This window comes from Chroicocephalus ridibundus, chromosome 2, assembly GCF_963924245.1.
Source record: "Chroicocephalus ridibundus chromosome 2, bChrRid1.1, whole genome shotgun sequence".
Taxonomy (NCBI): domain Eukaryota; kingdom Metazoa; phylum Chordata; class Aves; order Charadriiformes; family Laridae; genus Chroicocephalus; species Chroicocephalus ridibundus.
Window position 1 is genome coordinate 101,819,632 of NC_086285.1, and position 14,495 is coordinate 101,834,126.

The following is a 14,495-nucleotide window of genomic DNA, read 5'->3' on the forward strand; positions in this document are numbered from 1 at the left end:
GCGGCTCTGCCGGCTCTGCCAAGGGCGGGCGCAGGCGGCACCTCCCGCCCGCGGCGGGGGCTGCCCCGACTCCCGGGGAATGCGGCAGTAGCACCCCCCGCCCCGGCTCAGCACCGCTCCCCTCCTCCGCCTCCCCGGCTCTAGGGGGGGCTTTTTTCCTCGCCGGCGTTTTCTGCCGGAGCATCCTATTTTTTTTTTTTTTTTTTTTTTTTCTTTTGGAGGAGGAGGAGGAGGAGGGGGGAAGGAGGGAGGTGTTCAATGAGAACTGCTCGGGCCCCCCCTCCGCGCCTGAGAGGTGCTGTCCCTCCCTGAGCGGAGAGGGGGGAGAGCGGCTGGGGAGGCAGAGGCAGGTCCCGCTCCTTTGCCGCCGAGGAGAGAGGAGGAGGAGGGTTAGCGGGGAGTGTGTCTATGTGTGCGTGGTGGTGGAGGGGGTTATTTATTTATTTATTGCTCCTGGTGGTTGCAGCTGGCAGACCTGGGAAGGAGTAGGCGCCATTGCCAGAAGGATTATTGCCAGGGGAGGGGAGGGGGGGGGAAGAGAGAGGAGACCCCGAGGCTCCTGGGGAAGCAGAGAGAGGCGGCTCTTTTCCTCCCGCCTTGGCTTCTGCCGCCGGGGGATGCGCCCGGACTGAGAGGGGCTCGGCTCCCTTCCGCCGCTCTGTCCGTCCCCCCCACCCCTTCAGCCCTCCTCCTCCTCCTCCTCCTCCCCCTCATCCAGCAGCATGCATCCCTCTCCGCGGAGACCGGCCGCTGCCACCTCCAACCCTGCCATGCTACTGCTGCTCCTGTGCCTGGGCTGGGCGCCGCCGGGCTGGGGCTGGCCGCGGGGCAGCTCCCGGGGGGCGGCCGGCTTGCCCCCCAACGCCACCACGCCGATCTCCATCATGGGCTTGATGCCTCTCAGCCAGTCCGAGGAGGACCAGAAGAGCAAGATCGGCCGGGGGGTGCTGCCCGCCGTGCAGCTGGCCATGGATCAGATCCGCAACGAGTCCCTCCTCAACCCTTATTTCTTGGACCTGCGGCTCTACGACACGGAGGTAGGGACGGCCGCGGGCCCCGCGCCGCCCGGGCGCAGGGGGGGGAGGCGCCGCCGCCCAGTCCCGGGGCGCTGCGGGGCGCAAGGGCAGCGCGGACGCCCGGGCCGGGGCTGCGGCTGCCGGCGGGGGCCGCGAGCGGCGCCTCCGAGCCCGCCCGGCTCCGCAAAAGCCGCCGGTAGATGTTAAGGGACTGGCGGAGGGAGAGGAAGCGGAGCCGGCGGGCCGTATCCTGGCTCGTCCCGCATATCCGGAGCGGCTCCCCACCGGCAGCCGGCGGCTCGCTCCCGGGGGAGCCCCTGCCCGACGCGGCGGGGGTGGGGGCCCGGGCGGCGGGGGTGGCTGGCTGTGGCTGGGATCCGCTGCCCTTGGCGGGCACGTACACGGGTGGGAGGAAGGCTGCCTCTCGCTGGCCCTCCCTCGCCCAGCGAAGCGGCGGCCGCATCCCTCTCGCCAGCCGCGACCCCGTTCAGCAACAGATGCACTTCGCCGGCCACTTCGCTCCCCCTCCCCGCCAGCGGGCACACGCTGCCATCCCCGTTTATCCCGTGCAGCGCCGGGACACGAAGGGCCGTAGCTTGAGGAGGAGGCGGGGAGGCTCCGGCAGGGTTTCGGCGGGTCTCCTTCCCTCCATCCCTCCCTCCTTCTCCTCCGGCGGGAGCGGCTGGGCGCCCGGCCGGGGGCTGCGCGGCGGGCGGGAGGGAGGCGGCGGCGGGGCTCGGAGCCGCTCCTCGGAAAGAGTTAAATTTGCGGTCCCGCTGCCCGGCGAGCGGCCGGCAGCGCGGCGGGAGGGCTGCGAGGTGCCCCGCTCCGGACCGCTGCCTGGCACCGGCGGGCTGGGCTGGGAGAGGAGCCCTGCGCCGTGATGTGCCTGCCGGGAAACGTCTTCCTTCCTACCTTTACCTGGTCGGGAGAGAGGCAGGGAGCGAGGCGAGGGCTTTGTTAAGTTGGTTCCCACCACCAGCTACCCACAACTGCGTTTGGTTTTGGTCACAACTTCAATAAGCGTGTGTTTGCGGAGGGTACGTGCTGCTCCAGTGTCGAGGCTTTCCTGAAGATGGCAGTCGCTTCTTGTGTAATGCCAGCGGCGGGTGCTCATTTCCAAGACAACCCTCGGTAAAGCGAGCGACTACCGAAAATCTTCCTGGCTGTAATTTAAGGAAGCCCCTGTCTTCTCCCCTTCGATTCTCCGGGTCCGGGGGGAAGCAGGAATGACGGGCTGGACCGCTTTGCGACAGTGTCTCCGTCCCCAAAATTACTGCAGAAGTCTCTTCTTCTAGGGTGGCTGCTTTTTATTGACGTGTATTTGTCATACGATTTTTTTTGTTCAGATATCCCTGGGCAGAAATGCATGGAGGGCAATATTGCTGAAGATGTAGTTTGGGAGAAAGTGTGCTGCCATCATGTTGCGTTGCGTGAACAAGGCTGAGATATTGAAAGGGAACACAGGAGAGCTCAGCCTAGATAGAGTACCTGTTCTGTTTCCTTAAAAAAAATGAATCTCAGGGAACTCTGCAATCATAATGAAGAGAATTATGGGGGATTTTCTGAATGGCATTACCTGTTTCATAAAGTGAGGTACTTGTTAGAAAAAAAATCACAGCTCTCCTAATCCTGTTTTCATTACATTATTCTATTTAAATCCTTCCCTTGGATGAAATTGTTACAAAAATAACACATGCATAGGAAGTAGAGAAGCCTAGGCAAGATCTTCCTTCTTCATACGGAACATCATAATCAATAAGGTGCTGCACTTCATTGCAGTCAAAATATTTTGAAGTTCTTAATACAGATTTTGGGTTCTGAACTAGGTAGTTAGCATTAAAATATTCAGGAAAAAAATGCCCTATTTGTTCTGGAATGAGTATCAGTTTCTTAAAAATTGTGTTTTTACTGTTTTGTACTCTAGGGACAAAAAGAATCAGGGTCATGTTGCCAGCTTGCCGTGTGGCTTTGAATGCTTTTAAGCAATTAATAAATGGATGGTTATGGAATGCTAAGTCAGGCGAATGTATATATTCGGAGTACGGTTGGATCATTATTGCATGCTTAATAGTGACAAGTAAATAACTTAGTGTTCATGAAGAGCACTAGATTGACTGCACCGAAACAGAATAGACTAATGGCTGGAATAGCCATTAAATACATAATGGTAGTGCAAACTTTTTCACTCGGTTCAGACATTACCTTATTTCTTCAGTGCACTTACCGTAAGCAGAAGGGTAGATGGCTCATCATGCCCACTTGGTCCTCAGCCTGTTTTCTGAGGTCGCCAATAAATAGATACGCCTGAAAGGCCTGGATCCTTATCATTGCATAATCACAGAGCAGGGAGTAGTTCTCTGTCTCAGGGCTTCGCAGGTGATACTTGTGACATTGTTGACTCTTCAAAAGAGAACGTGGAGCCTTGAACGTGTGGGATTTTTTGAATAGCTTGAGAAATAACTGTAGTGTACTTATAATGCTTAGGAAATGTATGGCAGTGATTCAGAAAATCATATATTCTCCCTCACGTCTTTCCAAAATCTCCCATTGTTGCAATCTGATGTTTGTGTTGCAATCTTGCATAATATTTTAAAAAAAGTCATGAAAAATAATAATGAAAATAAACAAATTGATTTCTTTTTTTTTAAATTTATTATGCATTCAGGTAGTTTTCTGTCAGGATTTAACTGAATATTTTAGTTTGCTTGATGTTTCTGATTTGTATAATGAAGCATTATAATGCCTTTACTTTCTGATCAACCACTTGAAGAACTGCAGCGTGCCTTCTAAGTTAGACTGTTGTTTGTCAGTGCTTGAACTCGCTAGCCTTTGAGCAAGTGAGCAGGAGCCCTAGTGTTTTTCAAAGCGTTTAAACTGAATTAAGCACTTAAGTACAATCCTTAGCGTATGTCTCAACCAGCTGTGATTGTGTGAATTACATCTTTGTTACAAAAGATGACCACAGGTTACAGCAAGTACAGAAAAATGTACAGGCTTCTGTCTTGAGTATTTTTGATGGTTAAGTGTGTTTGGAGTGCGATCGCGATCCAGTTTGGTGAACTCTGTTTTGCTACCCCTTGGGCATGTCTTTATTTATTTGGACGTTCCTACGTTGGCAGAGTGAATAAAACAAAGCTCAGGTGTTTGCAGAACTCTGGTCTAAGTTAGTGACTTTAATTTGTGCTGCTCATTTCAATGAGAGCGGGAGCAAACTCTAGATGAGACTCTTAGGCAAAATTTCGTAATTACGCTATTTTAGAAACTAGAGAATTTATAAAGCGATCATCTCTAAAGAGTCTCATCCAAAACCCATTGAAATTAATGGCAGTAATTCACTGATTCCAATGGCCCTTGGACCAGGTCCTAGAAGTTAAGGGCGCTTGATAGTTTATGGCTTTGGATCAATAACTGTGATATAATATTTCTTCTTTTTCCCATCCCTGTGATTGTAACTTTAATTGGTTGAAAATGCAAAGAAATGTTTTGCAAAATAATGAAATGAAAAGCTCCACATACACTAGATGTAATTTGCAACTTCATGTAAATCAGGAAAGATGATTTCTACTTAAGCGCCCTGACACACATCTGTTACAGGAAAAAAAAAAGCGGAATAACCCTAAAATAAAGGAATGAAACATTCTAGGAGAAAAAATTATCAATTTCAACAGTATTTAATTTGCATCAGGCAAAAACTGACCATGCAGAAACTAGAGGAAGAGGCATAGTGGAAGAAGACAAGGGCTTTAATGGAAGTTGGATATCTGCCCTTCTGCATCTGGACATCTTCCCTCGAATATGGCATATTTTCTCTGATTTCTTGTAGGAGCAGTGCTGCAAGCGGTGCACAGATAGGCTGAATTTGTTTTGAATCTAAACACGTATAGTCAAGAAAGCTGTGTATGCAAGTTAGAATTCTGTCACTTGTTTCTGAAGATCAAAGTGAGTCTTGACAAGGTGAAAAAAAGAAATCTTCCAGAAGTAAGTGGGGTATATTATCACAAAGAGGGAAGAATATTCGTACTATGGGGATGAGATTATTTCATTTTCTCTAACTACTACAAATAACTTGTGGTAATCCTGATATAATCTCATCTTTGTGCCATAATACACTCTAATAGCTTTAAATAGCAGGTTGGCATAGAAGGGTGAGCTCTGGAAAATGCAGAGGACTCCACAAAATCTGAAGGAACGTGCGAATTTATTGACATTTAATACGTATTTGCCTACTGCTATTCTGTAATTAAGTAGAAAGTGCCTTGCCTAATTTATCTGACAGGACGTTACAGTCTAGGTATATTATAAATAGAACTTCACTTTATTTTCTTCTTTTACTAAAACCTTATCTGTATTTTCAGTAAAACCCTCCTCCCTGAAAGTCTGAGAAAGTTGTACAGGTCGTGCACCAGTCTGGGTCGTTCCTACCAGCTATTCTAAGTTAAAAAAGACCCTCAGCCTCCAGATAAAGATGTCTTTTCCAGAAAAGTCCAGTCATAAATGATGTCGATGATAGGGTCAACTCATGTCTTGTTCCTGCAAGCTGAAGCAGGAGTCACATTTACTCTTACTAAGGATGGGGAATATATTCTGGAAACAGGAGAACAAGTTTGTGTCAGTGGTGCAAAATAAGGTGTCTGTCCAGGGGCGTGGAGCTCAGTGTTCAGTAGCACCTGATGGTCCTCAGAGAGGGACAAACAGCTGCTGGTTGCCATCTGTTGAACTCTGCCCTAAGAGAATTGAGCTAGGCCCCCCACACCCCGAAAGAAATCACACGATTTATAGGTTAGACCCTTTGTCTTAGGAGGCATAGACTGAAGTCTCTCTGACAGCAGCTGGATTTGCTGAAGAGGGACTTTTTACAAGGACATGTAGTGGCAGGACGAGGGGTAATGGCTTCAAACTGGAAGAGCATAGATTTAGATTAGCTATCAGGAAGAAATTTTTCACTATGAGGGCGGTGAGGCACTGGAACAGGTTGCCCAGAGAGGTTGTGGATGCCCCATCCCTGGAGGTGTTCAAGGCCAGGCTGGATGGGGCTTTGAGCAGCCTGGTCTAGTGGGAGGTGTCCCTGCCCATGGCAGGGGGTTGGAACTAGATGATCTTTAAAGTCCCTTCCAACCCAAACCATTCCATGATAAATATGGTGTACCAAAGCCAAGTTGGGACTCTGGGGGTGAGCCCTGACATGCTTGTGAGTCCTCTGATGAATAAATTGTCTGGAGTCTTATTTTCAGTTTTACAGCAGTACTCAAAATGGGACAGATAGGTGGTGTTGTGGTCGTCTGAGAGCAGCAGTCAGCTTGCATACACGGGAGATGTCAGAGTCTAAAAGAGGGTCCAGTTTACAGCAGACTGAACTGGCAGACATTTGTTCTTGTATCGTCAGATGAGTTCGTGTCTGGCCTATGTTGAAGCAGTTGGGTAATATCTTACCTTTAAATATTACCAAGTACTTGTGCTGTCTGATATGTGCAAAGAGTGTAGCATTAAAATGCAGTACGCTACGTGTATGGATGATGATCACTGTCTACTCTACTGGCGATGTTCTGCTTGGAAGGGACATAGTTCTTTAAATAGTCAATGTCCCCTTTGACTTTTGCATAATATGGCTCCATTTGCAACATAACCTCTTTTTGCTCTAGAGTTTTGGAAACTTGGAGGGAATAATCTAAAAGTTAAGTGTTTATGTTAATTCTATGCTGGCTTCTCTGCTGATGCTAAGATGTGGGTGGGGAGAGGAGAGAAATCATGTATTCACTGCACCCACTCCTCTGGGTGCGGATCCCAGACCTGCAGAATGTATATCCTCTAAATATCTCTGCAAAGAGATTAAAGCCAATGTATCATTTTCTGGCATATGTCTTGCAATTTCAAGTATAACTTATCCTATACATACTGCAAAACACACTGTAATGGAGTCTTTTGATTCAAATGCCAAACATGCTCCATCAGCAGGGAAAAGTTGTTTTTTTGAATAAATCCAGGAAGGAGTTTCCATTTACATTTGAAGAAAGAGGGGGAAGGCCCTATCCTCTGATACGGTTATCAACCAGAGTGAATTACTCAGGTTTGTGGAAAAGATGGGTTGTAATATCCTGGTGATAACTGTGAAGAAAATATTTGCGATAGGAAAAAGGAGAGGAAGGAGCTAAAACCGAGAGATTTCATGGCGGCATTTACACAAATAGTTGTCAATGGAATATTTCTATTGTTTTAATTTAATACACGTAACTATTTGGGATGACATTAGCATTGCACATCAAGGCTAACAAAACACCATCTCACATAAATTGTCTGAGCATTGTGATGCGTGTATGTCTCAAGCTTTGTTGTCTGCTTTCAATTTCATTGCTTTATGGACATTTTCATGGCATAAGGTGGAATAACAATGCATTTGAGCAAACTGGAGAAGCTGGGAGCCAAACAGTTTTTCCATGAAACTCCCGTGGAGACCATTGCGATCACAGGAAAGCAGATATTTTTACTTAGGAAGGGTTGAACCATTGCATACAGAGGTCTGGCTCAGGGAATCAGGTGGAAGTTAACAGAGGAAAACCCTTCGTGATCTGTTTTGGCTCAAATAATTTTTGGAGCAGCTGGGGCTAGCAGACAGGTACATTGAGGCCAGTCAGCAATTGTGTGATTCAATCCTGTGGAGATGTATGTTGATATGTGGCAACCCCATGTAGTCCAGGATACATATATATACACATGCACACATGCAGACACACACACATATATATATTTCAGGCTGTGGGATTCCAAACTGAGAGGGTACAGTGCAGTACATCACATTTTTTTTTTAATTTATTTTTGTACTAGGAATCCTGGAACTAAATCAGTGACAGAGCCTGAAGCTTTTCAGGAGCCAGATGCACCATTCTCTGATTTGTAGGTCTGTCTGAGCTAGAAATGAGATTTGCAGTGCTTTCGTGGTCCCCTGGCTCCAGCATTAATGGACCAGTAGCCTGACTCCTGAAGCAAACTGGTTCAGCCACAGCATCACTCTGACTTAAAGAAGGTAGTGCCCCTAAGAATAGCTGGAATATGTTTTCAGTCATGCTGTGTCTCCCCTTGCCATGCTACTGACATGTATGGGATGACAGTCTTCTGTCCTAGGCAAGTATTCCTCTGTTTGCAGACGATTTTGCTGTGGGTAAGGCCTGCTGAATTTGAGGGCTGCTTGATACTACCTGCTAATTGCAAACGGGACATACCGACTGAGCAGCACTTTTTTTTCCCCATTTTTTTTTTCTCCCTGTGATGGAATAACCACATAACCTCATTGCCAAGTCAGTGATTGATGGCCAGTTTCTGTGCCATTAGTTTTTCATTATCATCGGCCTTTAGTTCTGACAGTTTTACCCATAGTCTTTTCCAAATAAGTATTCTCAAACGTGAAAATGAAAGCTAACAAATTAAAGGCAAATACCCTCCTTCTCTCTGAAAATAATAGTCACAAAGAGCGCAGAATGTGAGGGCTAATTCAGCAGGGCTGTCCAAATTGTTGTTACTGAGGCTCCTGAGAGATGAAGGCCCAGATAATGGACTAATTGCTTTAAAGTGAACATCTCGAGTTCGAGGGATAGGATTAGAAAACTTAGGTTTCCTACTATGGCCATGGTGCTTCTCTTAAATAATGAATGAGTTCTAAGATCAGAGGACCATTAGGATTATCCAGCTCTTAACCATATAGGCCGTATATTTCACCTGGGGATTTCTGCCTGCTCCCCTATGAACTAGAATATGTACTTTAGCAAGCCCTCCGATCTTGTATTCAGGATCCCCCCCCAGATCGTCCTCCTCCTCTCTGGCAAACTTTTCCCTGTGACTTGCTTGAAATTCTTCTAAAAGTCCAGTGCTATTTCCAGCTTAAACTCTGCTGACCCTGTAACCGCTGATGCTGGGCGAGCAGCAGCTCGCGGCTCGCTCCCTGCAATGCCTTCCCAGCTACTGGGTTGGGAAATCACCGGCAAGGCAGGCTCTGCAGGGTTATCAAGGCTTTCAGGCTCTTTTCTGGCTGTCCAGGGGTTCCAGCCTCATATGAAGGGCTCTAGGGTGGGTTAGATCCCGCTGGAATCAGAAGCCTTCTTGCCTTCTAAAGAATGTCCCAGACCAGAAGTGAAAAGCTTGTTAGCTTCTTTCTTGGCAAGCTGGGTCTGCTGGATTCATCTGCTCCTTCGCTGAGGAGCTAGTTCTGTGGATTTTTTTTTTTGAATTCTTGGCTGAACCCCATTTTCTTTTCTATATCCGTCTTTTTTGTAAGACTGTTTTGCCACAATCCCTGTTAGAGGAGCTCATCCTGTCTGCCTGGTTATTTCCAGAATCTCAGTTTTTTTGATTAAAGAATCACTGCCATATATCTTTAAAAGAATGTATTTGTTCAATCTTTTGTTTCCTTAAAGTAGTTATGTATTTTAATTTACCTAATTTAATTTAATTTACCAGTCACCTATGGTGGGCCTCAGCTTCTGCTGCAGCTTCACTGAACTACAGGATTATGTGAAGATTCATACACACAATAGGTGTCTAAGTAACCATTTTACATCCAAAACCTCCAGGGAGAAGTAGTAAGAGGCCCCTTTTGGGATGTTAATTAACTTCCTTTCCACTGTTTACTGCTCCTGCTTTCACAGGGAATTTAATGTTTTTCTAGCAAAGAACAGATACCTTTCTTTAAAATTTTTACTCTATATATAAAGTGACAGTTTTTGACAGATTAACAGTTGGTGTGGTACAAAATATAACACGTAACATTTTTCAAGCATTGTGATTATCAGACATGCACTCTTGAGTATCTTAACAGCGTCATAAAGAGATATTTTAGTATACCCATACAGTATAAAAATATTAAACTCTTCATTTCTGTGGCATCTTTCATATAATTTCAAAGTTCTGTAAAAGCACCTTGGGTTTTGATTTCCCCTCTCCCTTGTGAATTTGGAGAAGCCCTGCGTATTAATTATTTACAGGAGGTTGACTGGGACAGAGACCCAACTTTCTCTTTTTTTCCCTTCCACTTTCTCCCTTTCTAAAAATTCTATGCAGGACCAAATTCCATGTTGTTGGTAAGAATCTAAGCTGGAGGGATGTTCCAGTGGCAGGAAGACTTTATGCAATGTAGTAAAAGAAATGAAATAGGAATAGCTACCCCTACATAGAGAAAGCGATACAGAGAGTTTTGCATTCCACATCTTTAAACTTAGCCAGGCTCCCCTCCGCTCCTCATTTCTTTCTGTGAAGAATGCTAATGGTATCAGCTCCAGATTGCTTTTTTTTTAAAAAAAAAAAAAAAAAAAAAAAAAAAAAGAGTTTCAAGTTAGGTCCCTGAACTGAAGGTTTGCTTTCCAAAAGCACGGAGTGATTTGCATTTTCTGTCAACATCGGTGGGAATTGCTGAATGCTCAGCATTTTAGAAAGCCAGCCCACCTATGAAAATGCAACGTGCTTCTACAAGGAGGAGACCTAGAATTGCCACTTTTAATTAAGAACAAAGGCATTCATAGTTACTTGCTTTAAAGTTTCAAATTGCCTGGTGGAATAAAATGCTGATTTTGTTCAGCCTTTGGGATAACAGACCCTTTCAGGATCGGTGTCAGTATTTTCAGAATTAAGTATATTTTACAATTAGATTATTGCATCACAAAGATCTCGTAGTTGAGAAGTATGCAAGGTACAGGTATTTTTAAAAACCAGTCATTTAAAAAATGATCATTTTTGTGATTAACGCATATCTGGAAATGCTCTGTTTGACTTTGGCAAAAATAACAGCTTGTATGAGGTAAACAAAAGGAGTGACTCGGTGGGAGTACTGTGTCCCTTGGACCTTGTTACTTGAGGCAGGTCTATATGGCTGGCACAATTAATGTCACTGGTGGGTATCAAGGGGTGTTACCGCAATGTCAGGAGAAGCCCTTCGTGCAGTTACAGCAAACAGCTCTTTTTAACTGAACTTATAAAGGTTATTTCATTTAAAGGGGATAGTTCACTGAAGGGTAGAAAGTGCATTTTCCTTGACCAATGAGTTTGAAAGTTTGGTATTATTAGAAATCATTTTTTCATCCATTATAGAGCAAGTTACAGATTAAGTTGCCTCTGAACATTGAACTAGACAGAGTGAGCTGCTGCTTCCCCCCCCCCCCCCCCCAGCTTTTTATGCATTCCTGTGGCTTTCTTCTCAATCTTTTGCAGTTTGTCATCTTCGTTCTCAAAGTGCTGCCACTAGAATTTGATCTATTACTTCAGAAATAATCTCACTGATGCTGTATATACTAGTAACTTTATCTCTTTTCTTCAAGCCTTCTGTTCGGAATGGAGGAAATTAATTTGATCTTTGTGCTGCAACGCTGGGGAAGAGGGAAAGGAAGCAGAGATGAGATTTTTCAGGCTACATATGAGGAGTGAGACACTAGGATTTGCGTCAAAAATAAGTTAAGTTTTCATTTGCCTTCTCCAGATGAATCTCACCAGCTACAAGCAAATCCTGTCAGTCTTGGTAGAGCAGTTGGAAGTAGATAGCCTGGTCATTTGGGTGATGGCTGTGGGAGGTAAATAATTTTAGCTGAACAGCCAGCTACTTAAAAAGCTGGGATACGCTAGAGCAGATAATAGTGTATCAATATTGAAGCTGTTCTTGGCGTAGGTAGAGGCTTGGTCTTGATGTAAGAACAGGAGTTACCATCCAAAATAAATCATAATGGTTTCCAGTGCATTACCAAGGCTTCTTAGGGTGTGTGAGTGCTCCCTAGTCTAATTACACTGAGCGATTAAGCGGCAAGAGCAGAGGCACATGGGACAAGAAGGGTGAATGATAACCTACTTCGAAAAAAACCTAACATTTGAGGCTGGGATTAGAACATCCTATAAATGTTAATGGGTGTTACTCAAGGGGGGGAAAGTTTTGTGTGGGAGGCGTGAGGTGACATATAGCTTAAATATATAGCCCGCCTTTAACACAGTTAATACAGTATATAGTCACCTTTTACATGAACTAATAACTCTTTAAGTGATTCATGGTTCAGAAATACTGATCAGGGGATTGAGAACTCAATTTAAAATGCTATAAAGGCAGAGGATAATGTGGTAAGGAGGACAACACAGAAAAGATTTCTCCTTTTGCCTTTGGAAAGTATTGGCTATAGGCAATAAATTATGCCAGGTGTTTGTTTTTTTTTTTTTCTTTTTTTAAGTTCTCAGGAATTGTGCTCCTATGAGGGAGCACAATTTCCTCCTACGGTTTCCCTCTCTGAAAATTACTCGGTTTGTGCAGATCTCACAAAGGAGATGCCAACAGTGAGTCATCTGGTCACCAGCTCTGTCCTAAGGCTTTCAGCTAGCTCTTGCAAAAGCTGCAGAGATCCTTACTGTGCTGAAGAACAATTAATTACCTTTGGTAGGGGCCTTCCAAAATAGTGGGGAAAGCAGGGTTTAAAATGAAATGGCCTTCATTTTCTGACACTGAAATCAAGTTTCAAAATTGGTACTATTTCAAGTAATTGTAGAAATTCAGCTTCGCATTTCAGAAATGCATATAAAATGCAGGGAGTTGATTTATCAGTTTAAGATTTCAAAATTGATATGTTTGGATAGTAAATTCTGAGGGTGTTGAGTAAACTCAGTTGAAAGACTCAATCTTCAAATGTGTGACAGGAGCATAACAATGTGCTTTTGTAGGTATTAAGCCTCAGGAGCTGTAATTGTAGACCCAAAAATTATACCTGTATGATCAATCACATGTATGGCAAACATGGCTATTTTTTTTTTTTGTCAAAATGAAAACATATGGGCATGTTTTGACACAATTATTACAGGATTAATTAGCAATAAAAATACTATGTAAGAAACAACCGACTGGTTAGATAGTGAAAGATTTCTGTCAGGAAGCAGATTTTAAGGAAGCAAGTAACGCGAGGCTGCAGTAGTACATCGTCTTGTTTGTTCCTTTGCCAGGCATGGGTTAAATGCAGCAGTGCTGAGGAGACCCAAAAGTAGCACAAGGAGAAAAAAGAAGGCTGGTCTAGGTTGAAGCCAGTCACGTATCTATAGAATGAGGTGATGCTCCCTAAAATGTTTGTCCTTAAAATGTCCATATGGTACTGAAAATGATTTCATAGCCTCTGAGACACCATTGCTCTCTCATGAATTTAAAGCCATTGGTTAGGCAACGGAGGTTGAACGAGGTGTGGTGGCAGATTTGTTTTTTGAACGCAGAAGAGCATATTGGATATTCAAACCACGTTCTTTTTGTTACCTAAATATGAGCCAAAGCTATGACTCACGGAGCCCCATGTTCCCACATAGTTGGTGAAAAGATTTAGGCATAGGAAGAAGAGCAGTTGAGAGCACCTTCGCTGCTGAGGTTTGGCAGCCATGAATGCCTCCTGCTTTCTTGCTCTCCTCTCCCTTAGTGTAGTCAATGCTGAAATAATGCTAGTAAAGGCAGCTGGTCCAAGGACTATTCACCAACAAAATCCTGTGTAAGCCTCTGAGAAAGGTATTAAGTGGGATTTAAGCAACATCTTGGCCTATAGTGGCCTTCTGCTCAGGGTAGAACTTCATCCTGGGTTTAAAAAATGTTTAAAAAATATGTTTTAAATAATCACATTATGGAATCATAAGACTAAGCAAGAGAAAATACCCATTAAGTCATCGCATTAAATTGTTGTTATGCTGGACTGTGCTACCAGAGCGTGCTTCCTACTTAGTGTGGTGCCCAGCTGATATGATGAATTTGTCAGTCCAGGGAACTCCCATAATAAATTTTGACCCTGCTGCATTTGATTTGGGCGTAGCCTTGTACAGGAAGAAAACCAGCATCTCCTTCCCCACACGAAGGGCTCTGTGAGGCCTTGCTGCTTTCTGACTGTGGGCAATGGCGACAAAGAAAAGCCAGGGTTATGCATCAGGTATTTCTGTTTCACCTCGTGTTTGCGTCCAAGAATGCATGGAGAGGAAAAATAATTGATTGGGCTCCTTTCTTGCCCACCCAGTTCCACAACCGAGTTGGCAGAAGAGTCGCTGTGGACAGTTAGTAATAAATTGAGCGTATCTCCTGCTTGGGGCTGTTTGCTGGGCCCAAGGCAGACGTTTATTGCTTCTTTATTCAATATATTTTGCTCTTTTTACTTTTATTTATCTATTTACTTCCATGCCCTCATGTCATGCGATATATAGATTGTAATTATAAGTTAGAATGTTTATAATTAGACTTTATTTGGAGATTTTCTGTAGAAGCCTTTTAGTTGCGTGTCAGTTTCAGAATAATTTATTGACCTGGAACACTGTGTTTCGAAAATTAAAATTAAAAAAAACACCCTTACTTTCTGCAGCAAACTAATACTTTGTTTTGAAATGTCAACTATTCACAAAATAAATTGCCAAGCTCTGAACATATAATTTCAAATTTGATTTATACCAAATTAAACTTCTGCCTATGAGCCCTTCCATTTGTTTTCCTTTCAGATTATTGAGTCATGAAAA

At 44.4% G+C, this 14,495-nt stretch overlaps 1 protein-coding gene across 1 annotated transcript in view; it reads left to right on the top strand.

Moving 5' to 3' along the window:
- Nucleotides 1–245: 245 nt before the first annotated feature.
- GABBR2 (gamma-aminobutyric acid type B receptor subunit 2) overlaps nucleotides 246–14,495 on the top strand; it is a 491,662-nt gene continuing 477,412 nt past the window's right edge. The window contains exon 1 of the mRNA XM_063326323.1: nucleotides 246–1,037. Coding sequence (XP_063182393.1) covers nucleotides 723–1,037 — 315 coding nt within the window. The 5' untranslated portion in view covers nucleotides 246–722. The remainder of the gene's footprint in view (nucleotides 1,038–14,495) is intronic.